At 36.1% G+C, this 23631-nt stretch overlaps 1 protein-coding gene across 2 annotated transcripts in view; it reads left to right on the top strand.

Annotated features, from left to right (window-relative positions):
• LOC149528034 (protein CHROMATIN REMODELING 4-like) overlaps window positions 1–23631 on the top strand; it is a 115448-nt gene that overhangs the window by 34536 nt on the left and 57281 nt on the right. For both annotated transcript variants that reach the window (XM_089809281.1, XM_089809282.1), the window contains 6 exons: window positions 1867–2235; window positions 6314–6415; window positions 6556–7026; window positions 13261–13335; window positions 13503–16484; window positions 19652–19812. In XM_089809281.1, coding sequence (XP_089665407.1) covers window positions 1867–2235; window positions 6314–6415; window positions 6556–7026; window positions 13261–13335; window positions 13503–16484; window positions 19652–19812 — 4160 coding nt within the window. The remainder of the gene's footprint in view (window positions 1–1866; window positions 2236–6313; window positions 6416–6555; window positions 7027–13260; window positions 13336–13502; window positions 16485–19651; window positions 19813–23631) is intronic.

The following is a 23631-nucleotide window of genomic DNA, read 5'->3' as shown; positions in this document are numbered from 1 at the left end:
TGTATTTAGTAAAATGGTTGATTATGATATTGTTATGGAGGTGCCTAGACAAGTTGGGCAATTTATTTGTCATAATCCAAAGTCAATGCTCTAATAATTAACTGTGGCATCTTTTACCATGGGGCGATTTAGTTATTTTATGGCTTACTATAAGCCTAAGTTGAAATATTAATATAAGGCAAGCAGATGAGTGGAATAATATTATTTTAATGGTTAGACTTTAGAGGGTCGACAAAGGAAAATCATGGAATTTTGAGGATTCATTCGTAGCTTTCGTTGTTTTCTTCTCAGAGCATCAACTCCATTCCCAGTAAACTGGGAGGAAACTGGGATGAAGCCACAGTGCAGCAGCATGAATCTGCCATAGATTTGAAGTTCAACCAAATTGGTATTACTGTAAACCTGCTTTCAGAAAAATCTGTATCCAGAGACCTTGTGTGGGTTAATAATCGCATGCGTTTACCCTCCTAGATTCTTGTTTGTTAATAATAATGCTTTTCATCACTTTATTATGATAAAAAACCGTAATATGATTGTGTCGCTGATTTTTTGCAGAAATCTTGTGAGCTTTTATCGATATTGTTAAAAAGGCACCATGTGTTTTTGAATTTCTCAGTGGCAGTTTTAATTGCGATAATATCGTTTTGACGTGCGATATATTGCAGCTTTTTTCAATCATGTTTACATTTTAATATTTTAAATCATTTCATGGTTGAAATTTGTTGCTTTTGGGTACTTGTGCTATATGTATGCCATATATTGACAATTAAAGCATTTGGATTTTGTTATTTTGCTTATCATTTCACATGTGAAAACTCAATTCAAGTCTAATGCCATGTATTAAGCTTCTAAAATGTCTATGAGGATTGCTTAATCAATGTCATGATATGCATATTTGAAATTTCTCTATATGTATAAAAATTCCCCATTTTTTTTAATAGCTGACCCCTAAAAATTGGCCCTAAACCGTTCCCATACCAGAAACACATCCTTGACCCCTAAATGGTTCCTGTCCCGATCCTCACACCGGAAACTCTGTGGAACATAGTTTGAAAAAAAATCTAGATATTTGGAGCCACCTGCTAGCATAATGTTTTTCTGTGTGATTATTTCAATCAAGAAACATAATGAATAACATTACTAACAGGCTTGTGATTTATGGAATGTAAGTATAATGGTCTTTAGACAATTTTTACTACTTTCAAAAGTTCAACATAAAGAATCACAAAAGAATAGAGACTTATAGATAAGGCTATAATTTTCATCTCCACCATTCCTTTGTTAAGAGATCAAAATATTAAATGCAAAATTTTAGTAAGAGGACAGAAGTGAAATTGAAATTGAAATTTCAGAAAAAATTACTACCAACCAAATCAAGTCCATGGAAGTAAACGATTTGTCAATACGAAGGGGCTACAAGCTAAGAAGTTTTAAATCCTCCCAAGATAGATACATTTAAGCAAAATAAACCCCATTTAAATATAATAGCCAGAAATAATAGAAAAACACTAAAGTTTTGTTTTAGAATTATATGTATTAGCAGTGTGCATCTAGATTCTAGTCTATGTTGGCCCTATAACTCAGTACATTCTTGAAGGATTCTGTTAGATAAAAAGAAACAAAGAAATTTTAACAAAGTTAACAAAGTCCACAAGTGATAAAAGATGGTTCAGTGGGACTTGAATGGTTCATTTAGTTACAAAAGAGAAGAACTAGGGTAAAAAGTAGCAGGAAACACCAAAACAATGTTTTCGGATATTTTATTGAGTTTTATGATAACCGCTATTAGTTTTAAGTAATAAATGTGGTTGGTCTTGTGACCTTTACATCATATCAGTTTTTGTATTGATAATAGGTGCTGTGCAGAATTTTACAGATACATGCGAAACTGGGAATTTTGAGGCAGCTGTGGTTCAAGCCAAGGAAGCCTTGGGCAAAGTTCCCATGGAAACAAAAAAGACATATTTTCGCCAGGGTCGTGCATCTAGGAAAAAGGACAATGCCATGAAGATGGGAGAAACTATACCTAACGAGGTTAAGATGCAAGATAATCAGTTAGCTTCAACACCTAAGCGCAAGAGACTTTCTGGTACAGGATTGGGTGAGCCTTGTGAGAGGGAAGCTACTGACCCAGCTCATGAACAACCTAGTGTTGCATCATCCAAAAAACGTTCTAGGCGGTTGACGGATGTTAAAAGTGATCAGTCAGAAAGCAAAACCAAAGGAAAGGATGGAGTAAGTTAATATTTTATCTTACTTAAATGTAAAGCACATTTGAGATCTATGGCAGAAAGATTCTTTCCTCTCAATATGAATTCTGGATTACAATTGCTCCATAATATTGATTTCTAAATTGTACTTGGCATAATATTGGGACTCTGACATTTCTAGTTGGACTTTTACCTTAGAGGCTGCTCCTGTGTATTTTTGTTACAAAATATTCTTGGGATGGATGCAATTAATTCCAGGTTTTTTAATAGACTTGGTTTGATTTTTGGTATTGCTTTTGATGGTTCCTCGTGGATGGATATTTGCAATTCATGCGTTTGTTTGATTACTATTAAATTCAGTGTAACTAAATATTTAAACTGTGGTCACATTCATAACAAGCTTTGTTTTTCTCTAGGCAGAAGTAATTAAAATTTTCAAGTTTAATTGAATTTGATTCAGTTTTGAAACATTTAATGGTTTTGAAGCTTGGTTGATGATTTTGAATGATAACCACCCCTGAAGAATCAACAATTGTATCTTACAACAAGTCCTTCTGTAGTCATGATCATAGTAACAAGGTTTGGTAGAATCTCATGAAGTTATACAAAGCCTTCATTTTTGAGGGGTTGAATTAATTTAAGTCTGGATCATTTTTAGCAACATCGGGTCTGACAGTTGCCCCATACCTTATTTTTTGTCCTAATAGCTCTGTTTTCGTTCCCCTGTACTTCAAAAACCACGATAAACGTAGTGAACATCATGGTAGTAATGCAAGCACATAGGATTGAACTATTTGCACCAATTGTACTAATGATCCTGAATTTTAGATCATGTGCAATTTTTTGTTTAGTAGATGGAAATTGTATTAAGAGCGTAGTGGCCCTAGGTTCTATCATAATAGCATTTCCACTCTCTAAATATTTGCCACAGTGAAGTACTGTGAATATTTAGCATTGAATAATTTCCTTGATATTTTTACAATATTCAATTTTAGTAATTATGCACAATTTTCTGACTTATATAGGTTTGATGGTTTCTGATTATTTTTAAATTCCCAAAAGTTAACACTTCTTTCTCATTCTCATTTGAATTTTCACCATGATCATGGAAATGAAAATAGTAATTCTCCTTGCAACTATTAGATTCAGACAAAAGAGTGACAGTTAACAGGTATCTGTGACCCATGTGTAAGAGGAGTTTATGCATTTTTGAGAATGTTATATTTTGAGTACCAGATTATAGGAAGAACTTTTAGAGTCATGGAACTGTGCGAAGTCATTTTGACCCGTATGTTTTTTTAATAAATTGTATTCTTAAAGCAAGGAGAACTGTCATCAGTAATGCTGAAACATAATTATACTAAGATTTAGTTTGCACCAGTCACCAGTTTGAGGTGACATTATCACAGCATTTGTAAGGAAAAATATTAAACTCACATATACCCTTCAATCATTTCTAATGCTAAGATCTATTATCTAATGAGGAAATTGAGAATCAAGAGATGTACTAGTATTCTAAATATGTAGAACTATGCTGACAATTATAAAAGAAAAATATCCTAAACTGTCTCTGAATATCTCTCACAGTCGCAAAAGTTAGATGTCTAGAGTCTAGACACTACATTTGTATTTCCACTGGCCTGGGCATTTTTATCTGTAGACTTGTGTTGAACCTGGACCTCCTCAAAGACTGTGGTCAATTTGATGTGCTGAAATGAAGAGCTTGTAGCTCTACGTGCAAAATGATGTAGTTGCCTAGTGTATCTGTTTACGGCTTGAATTGCCATGGATGATAGAGAGATTAGTCTTTAAAGCAGTGTGCCATGGGAATGTGTGATGAGATGCGCTATGGTTGCCCTGCTAGATGCCTGAAATGGATCGGTGGACAAGAATGAAATGTCACCTTATGATCCCTGTGGAAAGAAGGGCATATCCTCTCTGTTTTTTCTGTCTGCTGGAGACATTCTGCCATCTCTTGATGAGATGTCTACTGACAGTCAACGCAGTAAGAAAATTCAGAAAGCAAAAACAGGCAAACAGAAGCAACTTAAACCTAAAGGGGGGCTGGGTGGATAGTGCGGAGTGTTTACCAGGGATCCCCATCCACCCCACTGAAATTAATGTCTCTTCATTTTTTCAGAAGAGGAAATGATAGGGAAGGGTCAGGTTTGAATGAAGTTCAATTTTCTCAGAGAGAGAGAGAGAGAGAGAGAGAGGAGATGGTTGGTCATTCACATATTGTTAGAGTTAAATTTAAGTGAGTTTGAATTGTCATTCACGTACTGTTTGATTGTAATAATTGGTCTTTCAATTTCAGAAAGCGAGAGAGATGGATGATCGTTCACCTACTGTTAGAGTTGAATTTGAGAAGTGTGGATGGTTAGTTGCATACTGTTAGAAGAGAGAGAGAGTGGGGGCGGGGTGGTTGTGATAATGCATGGCTGTTCCCATACTGTTGAATTATAAAATTGGTAGTTGAATTTACATAGAGACAGAGAGAGAGAGAGGTTTGGTTTGGGAGGCCCTGTTGTATGAGCTAGATGAGTTGAACGGTGTCCGATGATGACTCAATTTCCTGAACTTTCGATGAAGCTAGACTTTTCTCATTTTGGTTTTTCGGTGGTGAGTTCGTGACTTGAGACATGGATGGTCATTTGAAATGGATAATGTCAAATTATAATATCTATTGAATTTTCAGCCCTTGTTATCTACAAATAATTTGGGAATGCCATTCACTGCTTGATTTGGTTGTTACATAAAAAACTAAGGTTGACTTCTTTTACTTGAGATTTAGTTGTTATATATCTATCAACTGTCTTCAGGCTGTTGCCAGAATCTAGAAAGTATTTTCCCTTTCCTGCTAGTTCATTTATCCTCGTGCTGGAAACTTGGTGGAACATTGATTTAAAATTTAAAGTTAGGTTAATTTTTTCCCTAACTGTCTTAAATGCATCTACAATTTTGGACTTGCAACATAATCCTTCCAAATACGATGTTGAGATGGTACATAGTGCTCTATAAACCCACACAAGCAAATTTGTGCATGTATAGTTGGATGAGTTTGAAATGGATTATGACAATATGTGCTGCTCCCGAGTAAGCTGCATAATTGTGAATAATCCACTTGTTAGGCTCTAGAAGCTTCTAAATGCAGGATGATTAGCTGTAGCTTGGTTGAATTGTTATTTTCTTAGAAAAAAATTCGATGTTGAATTTTTAAACATTGAGCTTTTTCTGTTGTGACTTGTAACTTTCTTCATCATACGTTCTTCCCCCCTCAAATAGTGTACTTCATAGTGATAGTTCTTATTTTTATGCTCCCAGTGGTTTGCCATTTTTATATGTATTTGCATATTTTGGTCTCATCTCAATCTTCTGTATGAAAACAATGAAAATGGAATTAATGCTTGTGGATGCAGCAAAAGTCTTTTGTTTATTTCTTGTAATTCTGTTTCTTTTCAGTAATCTATCCAAGCCTAGGTAAGCCTTTTGGTGACATTATCAGATTCTGCTGTGCAAACCTTTTTTGTGGTTGATATTTATACAGATATCGTAATGCTACAGATGCAGCTATCTCTTGTATTCTCTAGGAGGCTTCTTTTCTCCTGGTTTGCATCCAGCTTTTTTCTGTTCCTAGGCTTTATAATTTTTGGTCAATCTTATTTGGTAGATTCCTTCCTTATTTTTACTTACAAATTTGCTGCTTGCTTTCTTTATTCTCAGGAGAATGTTTTCTTTTTAGACATCTCTGCTGATAGGCTACAAGTCAAGTTTATACTTTCACCGTTTCATGGATTGACCCATGGACATAATTGTTTCTCTTACCATGTGCAGAACATATGGTTAGATGAAATGCTATATATCACCATAGTAATTTCAAAGTAGCTTCTTTGAAAAGTGAAGCATTCATCAATCTTGGCAATTTCTTATGTTTGTCAAGCATTTCTGTAATTGTATATCATCTATTTGGTAAAAGAATGTACTATTTTAATATTATATGTACAGCTTGATAAGATTTTCAAAAGGAATTTTTTAAACCTATGATAAGGGTTAACTGAAAATGTTGAATGCTGAATATTGTCTTTGATTTCTAAATTTTACAGTACTATTTTGAATGTGTTGTCTGCGATGCTGGTGGCAACTTGCTTTGTTGTGATCGCTGCCCTCGAACTTATCATCTTCAGTGTCTTGACCCACCCCTTAAGGTATGCCATTGCATGAGTATTTTTCTTGATCTCAAGTATTTTTCTAGGCCACAAAATGTTCTATTGGTTTTTAAAGGTAGTGTACTATGTTTATTTAAAGTTTAAGCTAAAAACTTATTATTTCCCTTCTCTCATTAAAGCGCACTCCACCTGGAAAGTGGCACTGCCCAGTTTGTCGTGAACAAATTGAAGATCCAAAAATCTTAAGTCAGTCATCTACAGAATCAAAGCGATCAAGAGCTAATAAAAGTCACGAGGGATCAAAGACGAAGCCAATGGCTCTTCGTTCTCGTAAAGCTCAGCCAAATGAAGAGAACTCAAATCCCGAGAAGACCAATGATGCTCCATGTAAGGAGGTTCCTGCTGAAAAGTCACGAAAAAGAAAAGATAATAAGGATGAAAAGGATGATCGAAAGAAGAAAAAAATAATAGAGGATAAAATCATTCCTGAAACTTGTAGCCTGTGTGGACTTGAGATGTCGCCCTTAGATCTTAAAGAAAGTAACAAAGGACTTTGTGACAAATGCACAAAGAAACATGAAGAGCCCGCAGCTGTTTTTACAATGGAGGATCCTAAAGCAGTTCCACTCCCGCTTGAGGAAGAGAACAAGGTATGCTGCTAAATGACAGAAAGTTCAAGAGGCAAATGGGAAGTACTGAAGTTCTGAAAATTTCTTTCTGAGCAATTATGAATTTATGTATGATGTGTTAATATTTAAATTTTCACTTGACCTGATAGTTTTTTAAATGTGGTGTGATACCCTTGGCACAATCATTGATTTTGTCAGTCTACTACATAACATGAATTTTGTGTATATGGTACTATATTTTACAGTTATTATGCTTATTGTATGAGCTGATGGAACAACATTAAGAGTTAACTGCATTTAGTTGAGTGAATCAATAGAACTAAACAAGCCCCTGTGATCAAGGAGGTGCTTGAATTTCTTTTGAGGCATTGGACAAGTCCAGATATTCCAAGGAAAGGATCCACTGGAGGTATCCAAAATACCCAAGGCATTGGCACAGGCGAAAAGACATTGTGACTCCTAGCTATCAGTGAAAACTGTCACACTTTCTGGTCTGTGCTAGGCTCTAGTCATTCTAATAAGCAATTGATTAAGTTGCCAATTTTGGAAATTTGAAACATAATTTTTTTGTCATCATCAAAAGGTGAGGAAATAAGGGAATTGTGTTCAAGACAATGGAATCACAATTTAATTGTTAATTGGCACTTGGGGAGAGTATCACATAATTGGATGTATTCGAATAGTTTCTGGTTTTCCAATCTTGATGCATATTCTTTTTTATTTGGATTGTTTTGTGTGGAAACTTTTTTTTTTATGGCATATTGTTTATCACTGGAGTGAACAAACAGATGTAAAGATATAAGTTCTTAGTGATGATAAATGATGTAGAGTTGCAGTCTCATGAAAGCAGGAGACTGAACTGAATAGCTCATCTTTTCATATACAATGTAATTATTATTTCAGGTTTATAACAATTCCCCACTTTAAGTGCTTTATCATCAAAGCATAAGAAGGGTTGCTTTTCTCAACCAGCTTATTTACTGGCAATGGTTTCCACTTATAAAGATGGCAATCTTTTTGGAATTTAAAACAGTAGTGCCTATGTTGATAATGGCATCATATTCTAGTATCGACCTTCCTCCTACATCTAATATAGATAACTCAGTTTGTGGTAGTCAGTGTGCATTCATTTTGTTGATTTTAGTGCTCATTTAACCATGGACAACGATTTGCTCTTCCAACCATACACAATATACAATTGTCTTTCCCGAGGATGGCTTCTTCTCATTAAAGCAGATTGTGTACATGTATTTCATTGCTGAGAGAGGAAGATGCATTCTTTCTTTGTACCAATTAAAGGCACCTTCAGCAAGGGGCGCCACGCTTCCAAATTGGCCCCAATAATTAAATATATGTATCTCATATAATTAATTATATATGATATCTCATATAAATTATTATATACTGATTAATTAATTGATAAATATTCTACAACCTTTACTTTATCTATTTTGGCTTAAGGGAATCCGACCATAGCTATGATAGCATTAACACCCCTTAGCTAGGGAGGAATCATTCTTGATATCTGAATTGTGTAGTTATATCCACCATGGCTACTCCCAGAGGGTGAGTCCATCATGGCTACTCTCATGAATGGAAACACAAATGAACACAAATGCTTATCACGGAAATCATCACGATGGTTACCATGGTTATTGCCAAAGGGTGAATCAACAGAAGTGCTAAGTCATGTAGTCTCTCAGTTTGCCTCCACCATGACTACTCCCAGAGGGTGGGCTCATTTTGGCTACTTCCATGAATGGAAATACAAATGAATGCAAGTGCTAATCATAGAATCACTCAACATGATGCTCACCATGGCTACTCCCAGAGGGCGAATAAACACAAGTGTTAAGTAATGGACTCTCTCACATGACATCCACCATAGCTACTCCTAGAGGGTTGAAAGAACAAGTGCCCATTATGTAATCACTTGACATGATGTCACCATATCATGATGTTCACCGTAGCTACTCCCAGAACACAAGTGCAAAGTCATGGATTCTCTCTCATGACATCCACCATGGCTATTCCTAGAGGGTAGAATGAGGGCTTTCACCTCAAACTTCTTTCTCGTAGAGAAGAATGCATTACAAGTGTTGACACCTCAAATTTCTCTGGCTTAGAGAAAAATGCACAAGGGCTTTCACCTGAGGTTTCTCCTCTACAAAGAAGATTGCATTAAAGTATATCTCAAGAAATCACTTATGCTGAGACTCCCTTTTACCAAGGGCTTCATTTCCCACAACTCGAAGCTTGTCTTGGAAAGGCATAGACTTTACTATAGCAAGGGGCTTGGTGGGAGTTTCTACCATCTGATCATCAGTGCTAATGTACCTCAACTCAATAGCATTTCTTTGCACCATATCTCTAATATAGCTACATTTGATCTCCACATGCTTTGACCTATCATGAAATGCAAGGTGGAGTTTGAATCCCTCTTGGTGAATTGAAAGCTCACCGAAGTATCCATCTATCTAGGAATATCATGACCTAGGTGTCTGTATAAAGGATTTCTAGCCTACATAAATGGAACTCCATCCCATGAATCATAGTCCTTTGACTTCTACAATTTCCCAAAGAAGAAATCGATCATCATATCTCATTGATGCAACTTCCATCTCATGACAACTGGAGAATCCATGGTCCAAATGTAAGTATACCTGATCACTAGAGAAAACTTCTTGACATGGTTCACTCCCTCTAAACCAAAATGACCATGATCCTCGGATGCCAACTAAAGTAGATCCTCTAGCTGCTGCCTCTGACATAGAAGCATACCCTTCTGCAACAAATCTTCTGTTTGGATGATTTATTTTTACTGCAGGAAGCATTAGAGTTGAATCTGCTGTAATAGGTCTCCTCATCTCAGGCACATGATTATTTGTTCAATATTTTGTCCAACTTTATCCAGTTATGGGAAATGTTTCTCTTGAAACAATGACTGATCAGGTGAAACCTCCTTTCCTGGCAGGGTAAACTTTAAGAAAGCCGCTTCCAAAAAAAGGTATAAAATATTGGCGAATCTTTCATTATTTTGAAAAAACAAAATTATTTCTATTGGCAAATCTCTCAATGTTTTATTCTAAATATGATTGGCGATTATTTTCAAATCATAGTTTTTCTGTATAAAATATTGACGAATCTCAATAATAATAGGAAGTTCATTAATCACCATGGAATATTACAAATCAAAATTGAACTTTTTTTTACCTCGTGGAATATTATGAGGATCGTTACATATACTTTAAATCAATAGTGAAAACTAAATATTGGTAATATATCCCTAAAGTAACTAATAATTATGATAATTATTGGTCAGTTCAATTTAATTTCTCCAATAATATAATATTTAGGTAACTCAAATTTAATCATGTATCGAATATTGTGGCAAATATTTGAGTTTTAATTTTTCAATAAATTAAATTATTAAGCGATTTTAAATATTCTAGAACAAAATTTTATAAAACTATGGCGATTTAGGTTGTATCAAATCTTAAATTATTAGCTAAATTACTAGCCAATTTTTTTTAAAATTAGCCAATTTGCAAATATTAGCCACTAAAAAATACCTTGTTTCCTGGTACTGTCCCAGAAATTATCTCCAGTTGAAGTTTTAATGTCTTGTACTGGGAAAGATGAACTGACGAGAGGGGAATGACTAAACCTAGAAAGTTCTGTTTCAGAAGACTCCATGTCTGGCATCCTCTTATCTTTCTGAACATTGTATGAAAAATCACTTAGTACTTATTTTAAGAGGCACCCGACCCTTCCACGAGTGCTCGGTGATCTTTCTGCATGGTCTAACACTTCATGGTAGTTCTAATACTACAGTTTGAACCTACTTGAGTAATGTGTGCTTGATAATCCATGCACACTTATTGTTCAAACTCCCCAGATTCACCGACAACAGACTTTCTCTCTAGGTTTTTAGCTTTCAAATGTTTTCTCATCCCAGAGAAGATACTAAATCAGCAGTTTTGGAGGACTCCAATCACATAAAGTAGATGCATCTCCACACAAAATCAACAATTTATTGGTTCAATCCATTTCCTTTTTTTTCCAGAACACGAATCTGCTCCAGACCTAGTTCTTCCACTGTAACGGAAACTTAGCAATCACAGAACATAGTCTTATGTCTTTGCCAGCATTAAACCCTCATAAAGTTCACGCCACTAAAGATTTGTAATAAATACTCTTTATTCTCAACATCTGATTTCAAATATTTCAATAGATCTCCAGCACAATAAAATAAATCTTTTGAGTCATGTCTCACTTCTGAAATGTCACAGGCTGACAGGAAAACCAGTTTTGATACCATGTTAATGTTAATGCTCGTTTACCAAAAGCGATGACTTGCCCTCCCAACCTAAGTCAGTTTGGATGAGTTTGTTTACCCTTGCCGAATTTCATTTCAGTTTGATTGCTACAGCATCTTATCCTAATTCTGTGCACTTCTCTGATTCTCTCAATGACTAAGTCCTTAGGTAACTTTATATCATTGATTGCTTCTGCAAGCTTTGCCAGCTTGTGTCAAACCTTATCACAGTTTTCCCCATCTCAAGATGCTCATATTAAAATTATGATATTTCTATGCAGGAGAGGCCAAGGCAATGAAAAGTACTCATACTTAAATTTGGTGTAGTGGTTTGTCATTTAATTTTGAGCTCGACTACTAGTTGCATTGTTGGAATAGATAAGCCTGATTTTGTTCCTTAGATCACCAAGCTTTTAAATACATTTCCAGCATATCTCTTCTATGATAGGCCATAACAGGCATCAGACTCACAGTTTTATGTGTCCAAGGATTTTGGCCCTAGTTTGGGTTCCGTTAACAATCTATGTGGGAGTCTTCAGAGTGTCAAATTTTGAAATATATATTGCTTAAATGGACAGTTCTGTAATGTATTGTCCAAGACGAGTTTGTCGCCCAATTTCTTCCCTGTGAATGAAGTTACAGAAAGAAAGAAATTGTGTTAATGGCCATCAATAACCAAAAATAGATCAAAGAACTGGTAGTAAAACAAGTGCAATAGCAAGTGACAGGGGGAAAGGCCCCTAGCCATGAAGCAAAAAGTCAAAAGTGAGAATGGCTGGAACACAGGGGTGAGCCCAAAAAGAATAATCCCCAAACGACTACAATTTTAAATAGAGGACTTGGAGGAGAACACCGTAAAGCAGCAGAAACAAAAGAAGATATATATGCTCAGGAACCAAAACCCATAGGTGTCAATGTTTAGTTTTCTGGTGGAGGAGTCAACCATGTTATTGTCTAGGAGTGTAGGAGTACAACTACTGAGTCTGAGAATGCTTCTTAAAAGAAGTCCAGGGCTAATGTTACTGCTCAAGACAGTTGTAGGAGACAAGGGTTTTCACTTAGCACCTCCTAACATTCAAAGCATCAGAACTGTAAGTAATACCAAAAAAACTGTAACACGACCTTTATCCTGAGATTGTGGAAGAGGCGTGCAAGAGACTCCCAATGTTGGAAAGAGGTAGAGGCATGGCCATTTGAGTGAGAGAAGACATGCAAGTCTTAGTTGTAGTAGATCACATCAATGAGACATCTCTTATTAAATCCCGCTCCTTCAATTTTTGTGCTTCACAAAAATGTCCAGGGCTAAGATGCCAGGCTGGACAGTTCTAGGAGACAAATGATTCCAATTAATACCTTCTAACATTCAAAGCACCAGAACAGGAAGTTATACAGAAAGAAGCTATGACATGGGATTCCCTTTGAGATTGTCGAAGAGTGGTACGAGTGGGTCTCAAATGTTTAAAAGAGATACAACCATGGCCATTAGAGTGAAAGCACAGGTGTTAAGGAGTCTTAGATGTAGTAGATCACCTCAATGAGCAATTCCTTATCAAATACTGTTCCCTTTTCCACTAATTTCATTTATATTGATTGGACCACATACAACAATTGGATTATTATATTGCGAAATGTAATTTTAAAATTTCTGCAAGTGTAACATTTAATTGTATTGAAATTCGATTCATCATGAGTCAGTTCTGTTTTATTAGCCAGCAGCAATTTTGACCATGCATTGGAAACTTCTGTTTTATGTTCTCATATTGTACCTTGTGTAGCTCAGATTTCAAATGGCCATGCTTCATTGAAGGGTTTGGTTATGACATCTCCTAGTTATGATTTTCTGTCAATGGTGCTATATCATGATGTAACCTGTGATAGAATACAAGGATGATTATATGCAGACTAATAGTGGATATTGTGCTTGTTTTTCCATACAGAATCCCCCATTGGAAATTGGGTTCAGCTCTAAATGTGAAACAGATGAACCCAAAGCTGCAGAAGATATGCTGCAGGTATGTTTTGAATTCCCTTGTTTTGTTTTTAATTCCTGTACTGAATTTCTCTGTATTTACTAATTTTCGTGCAGATGTCTAAGTTTCAGATTATAATTAATGATTGTTTTCCAAATTCTTGATGCCACTTGGGGTAATTGGCTAAAGTTATTATTGGATTGCAAAAGGTGGATCGTGTTCTAGGATGCCGGGTCCAAGATCAAGTGGTTGTACCTTCAATTTCAGAGATATCAGTACAAATGCCATTGCTTCCTTTAATTGTGCACAGCAAAAGTAGTTCTGTAGCTGCAACAGATGGGTTATCTACACTGACTTCTGACAAATCTTTACCTGATCAGAACACAGCTAGGTCAGGGTCCTGTACTTTAAACATTTCTGGAGTCTTCTCAAAGAATTGCGGCAAAGAGTATTGTGATGGATCTACTAATGATCAAGAAAATCTGTTGCTCAAAATCAAATCTTCTGATACCAAGAGTAAGAAACGTAGAAAAAGGGAAGCATCTGGAGAAAAAAATTACGAAATAGAGGAGAGCTCTGGCACTAGCTCCAGTGTCAGAGAAAAGTCTACTCACTCATGCTCAGATACTAAACCAGTGATCAAATCCAGACACAGTGCATGTTCCATAGACATGAAAAACAATGGGACTGCTGAATCTTTACTAGAAGTCAACCCAGCTTCCAAAGTCTCTTTGAAAGATGAAGAAAGGCTTGAGAAGATTTTGCTACCTGCAGACACAAAGATTCAGCCAAGTAAAGATACTGTACATGATGATTTAAAAACTGACATAGGGCCCATGGAGATGCAGAATGACACCAGAGACTCATTAAGGTCACCCTCTTGTGTAAATAAGTCAGGTGAACATGAAGAAGCTGGTGGTGAAAAGAAGGAAACCGATGCAGGTAACCACTATTTGGTATCTCAGACAAATCAATCAGTGTGTAGGAAATTGCCTTCCACTGTGCAAGTGGAGAATTTTGAATTGGAATTTTTGGTCAAGTGGGTGGGAAAATCTCATATCCATAATGAATGGATTTGTGAATCACGACTGAAGACGCTTGCAAAGCGAAAGCTTGATAATTATAAAGCAAAATATGGGACTGTACCAATGAATATCTGTCAGGAAAACTGGTGTCAACCACAACGAATTGTGGCTCGTCGTTATGTCCAAGGAGGTGTTTCAGAGGTTTTCATTAAGTGGTGTGGTTTGCCTTATGATGAATGCACTTGGGAGCGTTTAGATGAGCCTGTGATTGCAAGAGCTGAACATTTGATCTCTTATTTTGAAGAATTTGAGAAGAAGGCATTTGCTGAAGATGAAAGTGGAGATGCTTCTGGAGGTACTGACTCTGCTACTAAGAAAACACAGAGACCAAGTGAAATTGAACCACTCACAGAGCAGCCTAGGGAACTGAAGGGAGGTTCCTTGTTTCCTCATCAACTGGAAGCATTGAATTGGCTGAGAAAGTGCTGGCAGAAGTTGAAAAATGTTATCTTAGCTGATGAAATGGGCCTTGGGAAAACTATTTCTGCATGTGCTTTCATTTCATCATTATATCAGGAATTCAAGGCAAAATCACCATGCTTGGTTTTGGTTCCATTGTCAACAATGCCAAATTGGCTTGCTGAATTTTCTTTATGGGCTCCTCACCTAAATGTGGTCGAATATCACGGAAGTGCAAAAGCAAGAGCTACAATTCGACAATATGAGTGGCATGCTGGTTCTGCCAAAGGTTTAGGTAAACAACAGAAGGCATACAAGTTCAATGTAATGTTGACAACTTATGAAATGGTAATTGCTGATTCCAGTCATCTTCGGGGAGTACCTTGGGAGGTGTTAATTGTTGACGAAGGGCATCGTCTGAAAAATGCAGGAAGTAAGCTTTTTACATTGCTGAATACATTCTCATTTGGTCATCGCGTTCTCTTGACTGGTACCCCCTTGCAAAATAATCTTGGCGAAATGTACAACTTATTGAACTTTTTGCAGCCAGACACATTTCCATCATTATTTGCATTTGAAGAAAAGTTTACTGATCTCACCACTGCTGAAAAGGTGGAAGAATTAAAGAAACTTGTTGCGCCTCATATGCTTAGAAGGCTTAAGAAAGATGCTATGCAAAACATCCCACCCAAGACTGAGCGTATAGTACCCATGGAACTCAGTTCTATACAAGCTGAATATTATCGTGCAATGCTTACAAAGAATTATCAGATTCTGCGTAATATTGGAAGAGGTGGAGTCCAGCAGTCAATGCTCAATATTGTCATGCAATTGCGGAAGGTCTGTAATCATCCATATCTCATACCAGGTACTGAACCAGAGACTGGATCTGCAGAGTTTCTGCAAGAAATGCGCATAAAAGCATCAGGAAAACTGACATTGTTACATTCTATGCTTAAAATCTTGAAAAGGCAAGGCCATCGTGTTCTCATATTTTCACAAATGACAAAGCTGCTTGATATTCTCGAGGACTATCTTACTTTTGAGTTTGGACAGTATTCATATGAACGAGTAGATGGATCAGTGTCTGTTGGGGAACGCCAAACAGCTATTGCACGCTTTAATCAGGATAAGTCACGTTTTGTTTTCCTCTTATCAACTCGCTCTTGTGGGCTTGGGATCAATCTGGCTACTGCTGATACTGTAATTATTTATGACTCTGATTTCAATCCGCATGCTGATATACAGGCAATGAACCGTGCCCACCGCATTGGGCAGTCAAGCAGGCTTCTGGTTTATAGACTTGTTGTGCGTGCAAGTGTAGAAGAGCGCATCTTGCAACTTGCAAAGAAAAAGCTAATGTTGGATCATCTTTTTGTTAATAAGTCAGGTTCTCAAAAGGAAATAGAAGACATCCTACGGTGGGGCACTGAAGAGCTTTTCCAAGATTCTGGTGATGCTACCAATAAGATTGCACATGATGGCACATGCCATGTAGAAGTTCCCAATGAAGTGGAACAAAGGCAGAAAAGAAAAGTTGGTGGTTTGGGGGATGTCTATGAGGACAAGTGTCATACTGATGGGTATTCAAAAATTGTTTGGGATGATGCTGCAATTGCACGTTTGCTGGATCGTTCAGACCTTAATGGTGGAAGCTCTGAAGCAATAGAGGGAGAGTCTGAAACAGACGTACTAGGATCATTGAAGGTGATTTTTAATTCCGATTTGATTTTATAATATTTTACCTTATGCTACAAGGTATTTCTATTGTCCCATGTTTGTTGTATTCTTAGTAGAAGATTATTCCTGATAGATTTCACAGTTGAAATTGCATATTTAATACTATCCAGTTAAAACATGAGTTTCACTTAGGCATGCTTCAGTTATGCTTGTGTGCACCTTTGCAACAAAACCCTCGATTAACTTAGAATCCTATATGAGTTGCGCCAAAAAAAAAGGCTCCATGGGGCTGACACCATTGAAAGATCCTCTGCACAGTAGTGATGGTGCCTAGCATTTCGTTCTAGATAAATAGCTTGATCTATTATAAAAGAGTTGAGCTCTCCAAACTAAAAGGAGAGTGGTCATTGCGAAAAGCCGACTCACATCTTTTCCAGAGGAAAGATATTTCATTGCAACAAAATTTTCTACTTTGTTTTCAATGGTTCTTATTCAAGCAGGAATGCTCCATTACAAAGCAATAACCCCACAAAAAAACTTGCTCTATTGTTTGTTGATCTATTGCCAAAGGGCTCCAGATGTGTATTTATGAAAGGCATGTGCGTACTCTTCTCTTGGAAAAGAAATTCAAGCTCAAGCTGCATTGCTATAAACCATTATTCATTTTAATAATCTTATTCTGTATCTAGAACTCTGTTGAAGAACATAAATGAAATATATTTGGATATAAAGCAGCTCCAGTCTTATCATTTTTTTGACAGCTACATAGCTGTCATTCTGCAGGATCTTGAGACCCACACTTTTTATTTAATTCAATAGAAATATGAAAGTTGTGCCTGGCATTGTGAATATCTTTAGCAATATGGTGGTAGAAAGCTTTCCACATGGTATATACTATATGTATCTCCAATCTCTCCAATCAGACTTCAAAATCATCTGCAGTTTATGAAGAACTTTTCCGCAAAGCTTGTGATAGATGGTCTTCTTTGCAACTTTGGTCTGTTGTTTGATTTACCCATCCTTTCCTTTTGACCAACACTGTGTCAATTGATTGCTAATTCTTAAATCTTTTTAGTTTGTAGTTTGTACATGCTTTCTGAACTGGAGATTATTATATGGATATTTAATTTTTATGCTTGAGAAGCCTGCAGACATAACTAGAGTCCCGATCCAATGCCATTTTTGTATCCACTAACTACTAATCTGTGACAGACAAAATGCTTGAACACAAAGTCTAAAATATCTTACATTCAGTCTGCTAACTTACAGTCAACTTGAAGTAACTAATAAGATCATGCAATCTTTTGTATAGATCTTACCTTCTACTCTGAGCAAGTTGAAGCATGAAACTTGTAGATTTATATACAATTTATATTGCTTAATAAGTTAATTGTGTTTTTCACCATTTATGATAATTATTTGTCACTGTATTCAAACTAGTTATGTCTGATTGAATGGACACCTGTTTGCACATTCTTGTATATCCATTACATCAGGTGTCCTTTGACTAAACATTCCTTTTTTAATTTTTTTTAAAAATTGGACTCTTTCATTTGGATCAATGCAGACATATCTTAGATTGTCTTTGGAGTTTGGTCCTCTTTTCTGCTTTGTACCTCTAGTTAATGGAGTTCGGGAACCACAAGATGAGGAATGCGTAGCATGGAGCCAAAATTTTTAATGTCGTGAAAGACTTAGAGGAACCAGGGAAGCTAAAATGTGGGGGAAAGTATTTTGACAGTGCAATTATGAAACTATGGTCAGCAAGTCAAAGTGAGGATTTAGGGAGTTAGGGAAAAGAATGTAGAGTTGTAACTTGTCATCAAGGTAAAAGAAAACTCAAAATCCCACCCATGGCCAGAAATAGGTTTAACCACCCCTATACTTGGAAATGTTTGAATTGTTTGCAACTTGGGAATATAGCAAAGAACTAAAGGGACTCAAAGCATAGTGTTTGAGCACAAAGTGACCATGGGGGCCCATTGAGAGAATCTATTGAAGGGAAACAAGTGATGGCTTGGTAGCTCCAAGGCAACAAAGGGAACATAAGATTAGAAGATTTTACAATTTGAGGGCGTACAACATATATATCTAACATACCCTGAGATAAAATCATGTCTTGATTTTGAAATCTTGTTTTTGATGTTTTGGGTGATCAACTGGATGAATTTGGGCTCGATTTTTAGTGGGTTGGTAATTTGTGTTGTGTAGTTTTACTAACTCTGAATTCAACAGATTTAACATCCTATGTTATATGGCAGAAACATGGCAGCAAAATTTTCATACATTTGGGAGGTGAAGCTGTTCACATTTCACTTGGTGGGCACCTTGGATGATATGCAAGGATGCCACATGTCCTATTTTAGCTCAATCTAATGTTGCATGATTGAGTTATAGCCAAAGCACAGTAATCAGATCTGGGTCGTTTTCTCACATGTTTGTGTCGTCAATTTATATCAATTTGACCTGAAACTTTCTCAGCTTTTCAAGGACTATAGGACAATAGTTCCTGTCAGCTTTCATCCAAATACTGATTTCAGATGAAGACCTTAGAACCATATTATGGATTGTCATTGTTCTGGTCATATCTTAGATCTTTTCTGGATCATGTTCATTATAAGGCTCGTAACATTTCTAAATAATCCATAGTTCTTTAACTCAAATCCCTCATTTGACCTTAAATTAAACCTTCCTTTAGAAGCTAAATGTCCATTGACTGTTTGGGGGGATTTGATATGGCTTCAAGCTTCTGTTCCTTTTTTACTTTTTATTTTTTATTTTTTCATTTTCAAAACTTCTGCTGCTTTGATTCTTTACAATATTACTTTTTTTGTTGCTTGGCTCAATCTATGTAGTTCTCATCGCACTATCAAATGCATCTGCAATCTTTGATCTTCTGCATACTTTAATTTTCAAATAATTGTGTTTGTCAAGGCATACTGTGGATATTCTCATACATGTTTTTGTTGGTACAATCTTCTATTATGCTTGAAGGTATGTATTTTTGCGACTTGTGCCTTGTTTGTAGAGTGTGGAAATTTAGAAAATTAGACAAATAAAATAATAAAATGTAATTTATGAGGCATCAAAAACTGTTTTATATTTATTTGCTGCAAGGTTTATGCACTAAAAGGATAACTTGTATGAGGGCAATTCATACCTATTTCTTAACTATCCATTCACTATGTTGACAGGCCTCGGATTGGAGTGAACAAGAAATAGCAGAGGAACAAGAAGGCGGCAATGTGGGTACAAATACATCTGGAGAAACTGCACTTCCGGGAGAGCAGAAGAAGGCAGAAACTAGTCCCAACAACACCGAAGAAAATGACTGGGACAAGCTTTTACGTACAAGGTAAAATCTTTACAGTTAATTAATATTTGTGTCCCTATAGCTCATCACTTCTATGTTAAGAGGATATCAGTAATTTCTCTGTTACCAAGTTTTCAACATGTATCACTAAATTTAGTTGTTCTAAAACTGATAATTAATGTATAATGCTCTGTAGTTATCTCTTTTCTAGACTATCATATTTCAAGTTCTACATCATGGGATCAGAATATTCTGTTGGCTTTTTACCTTATAGGATTTTATGATGTTGCGATCTGGATGTTAGTTGAGATCATTTTTTTGAGAAAATAGGAAGAAAATGATCAGGTTTCTTTGCTGGGGGTGTTTATTCTCTACTCTGGTTCCAGTTTGTTCCTGTTCTGGGTTCACCTGGGCCACTGTTGGTGCAGATTTTGGGCCTTGAAACCACCTTGGTATGTCCACTAAGTCACTGGTTTGCTCAGAAAAATTCATGAATCTGGGTTTTGTTCTTGGTCTAGGTTCTCAGTCTGGTCCACTGTGGTGGCAGACGCTGTGGCCTGCAATTGGTTTGGAATGTCCACCTTTTTGAATCTGGGGTCCAAATTCTATGCCTAAGTAAATTTCATGCCTTTGCCTCAAAATAGACTCTTATCATGAACAGAAAGGATATGAATTAATGGAACAAAAAATAAGAATGAATAATTTCAAGATGGTGATTTTGATAACAAGTCAGCAATCAAGTTATGATGAACAGCGATCAGATTAATAGCACATTGATAACAAACAGCAACAATATAAGATAATTTAAGTTGTTAATGAACATGAAGAGGTGCAATCAAGAAAATGAAACAAATAATTAATCAGTGATTATGTGAGATGCTCTTCACAAGGATCGCTACAAGAGACATTTCACAGATCAACAACCATCAGCAAGCAATACACTTGCATCAAGGAAGGTCAATCAGGATGACCAAAGCACTCAAACAAGAGCAAATAAATCTAAGATCGATTCATAGAAGTCTAACAAGGAATTTATCTTCAGATCAGGCACAAGACAACAGTCTGATATTAGATCTACGCTCCTCAACACTTTCATTCTCACATTCACTTGCAGTGCGCGCGCGCACGTGTGTATGTTGCTTATGCATATATAGATAATGCTTAAGTGTATGCTAATACGATAGAATACAACATATTCCTGTCTGCCTGAAATCCATCATGTAGGAAGGGCCTGAGGTGTAAGAAGAGGGTTATCTAAGTAAGCCACCCCAAAGATGACCATATAACTGGCTTCTAGGGGCCAAGAGGGCTGTTACATAGAAGAACTAAGAAACCCTTCATGACCTCTGTCCAACTCTGCAATGATGGCACTTATCTTTTGTAGGATGGGACATTGATAGGGAAAGAGGTACAAGCAACCAAGTAGGTCACCTCAGTGGATGTCCATATTGACTGTCCACCAATGCCAAGAGGGCTTTGGCATTCACTCATCTCTCAAGCTTAGCTTAGAAATGACTTTGGATGGACCTATCATGTTTCTTTCTCCAAACCCTAATATGCTTGTATAATATTATTGATAAATTTTAAATATGAATATGATGTGATCTTGTCTAACTGTAATAATTGGAAGTTTGAAAATGAATATAATGTATGTATGATTGCAGGATTTTAATCCAAGTCATAGTATTTAAAGAGATATTTTACTTGGTAAGATGTAACCCTAACCCTAATTTGTTGCAATTCTGGTTCTAAGGAAAATTAGGAAAGGGACATCACAGTGATTCCTCTGAAATCTGCAATCTTCCAATTTTTTTTTTGTAATATTTTTCAATTTTATTTTTGCGTTTTTACTTATTTACAAGTTTTTTTTCATTGTCTCATTTTACACAGAGAAAACATAAAATGCTTACACACCTGCCTGCTACAAATGTCATTACTCTCAAGACAGGGATAACTTGTACAAACAATGTTGTTGCAGTTAAGAAGATGAGAAGAATGTGTAGGCAGACCATTTTCATTGTGGCTTCTCATCCTGCTACTTATTGCGTCATCCAATTATGGTGTTTTCTATTGGATTTATTTTTGTTGGTGCTGTTACCATTTTAAAGTTTGTATGCTGTTCTGCCAGTTTTTCCTTTTTCAGTTTTATGGATTTGTATAGCTGTTGGAAGAAATTATAGCGTAATTGCTTTCTTAAACTGTAAGTCTTGAGTATTGGCTGCTGCATTCGTGTAATGTCCCCATTGCAGATGTAAAGACAACTAGAAGCAATGGACCATTAAATAAGTTTTAATTAATGATTTGAACTTATTATTAGAAAGAACAACTGATTACAAGCAATTGATTATCTTCATAGTCAAGCAAACTAATCAATATCCAAATGAGCATATCTAGCATAGCCCATATCAAGAATTGTCCAAGAGCAGGACAGCTTAGACTTTGACCTTTCAGTCCAGCAAAGTAGATAAAGAAAGATAAAAGAACTAGAATAACTAAGAGATTTATCCTGATGAAGAAGACAAAAGGGTCGATATCTCCAAAAATATAATGGAATGACAAGTTAATAAGTCGAAATTATGGTGCCAAGTGACTAAGCAACATATGTGACCTTCATCTGTTAAGATGATATAAATTATCATCTACTAATGAATTACATGATGGTCAACATGTAAATACAACACAAAAGATCATTCAAGCATTGAATAAGAGTAACTTGGATGGAAAGAATAGTACAAAATCATTGACTTGTCAAGGGGATCATAGGTGGTTAAAGAGAGCAGCAATTACACCATCATTAGTGGGGTTGGAAGATCTACAGCAACACCATCAATTGCAATTAGTAGCAATGGGGGAACTGACCATATTACATGAAAATAACATTACATGGAATGAACCAAATACACACCCCAGCTATTATTCAAGAGCCAGAATGAATATTAAGCATTCATCATTATAATTATTATAGAGACATTCCAAAATAGAAGTCTGTGTCTAGACTCAAGTAGTCGACGATGCTAAGGATAGGTAAATAAAGGCTTCATATGAAGGGATGTAGAATGACTACGATGACAATCTTCAAGCTATTGACCAAATGTATGAAATTGAAATCAATTATCATTACATGATCACAGTCAAGTTTATCAAGAGGAAGGTGACTTAAAAGATATGGCTAGATACTATAAATGATTGCATAATTCAATGTCAGCGATATGTATACTATGTACCCTAGAATGGATTACAATATCAATTAACAATACCTGGTCTTTGACCAGCACTCGTAGTCTAATCAACAATGTTCATGGGTAGTGATTATAATCAAAACCAAAATCGACATATACTACAGCAAGGAGATTCACAGCAACGGAAAAGAGTGCTTCATAATATTAATTGTTTTAATATAATCTTTAAATGGTTGTGACAAATCCATTTAGTGATTGACTATCATCATTATATGCAGCCAAGTGATTATCAAATGTAAAAGCGCCTATTATGTAAGAGAGAGCAATTAATAAGGACCAGCTGGTTGGAATATCATAAATGATTAGAAATTAATAAGCATGCAGCAGTTAATACTGAAGTAGCATGATTAAAGATAATCATTATTGTTGAAGTATGATAGCTGTGGTCAGATATATGAATAATAAATTATATGCACACGCACACATGCACACATACGCACATCCACACACACGCACATGCACACGCACACACACCCACCCCCACCCACCTACATACGCACACATGCATGCACACACAGACACAGAGACAGATGTGTACACACACACACGTTGTGTATACTGATAAATGTATATACATATTATTGGTTGAATATACGTATCATTCACATACCAGATCATAACA

Source organism: Cupressus sempervirens, chromosome 11 (assembly GCF_028749045.1).
Source record: "Cupressus sempervirens isolate cs-2001-9-10 chromosome 11, ASM2874904v1, whole genome shotgun sequence".
In the NCBI taxonomy this organism is placed as follows: domain Eukaryota; kingdom Viridiplantae; phylum Streptophyta; class Pinopsida; order Cupressales; family Cupressaceae; genus Cupressus; species Cupressus sempervirens.
Note: the sequence above shows the minus strand (reverse complement) of the source record. Positions and strands in the feature narration are given on the sequence as shown.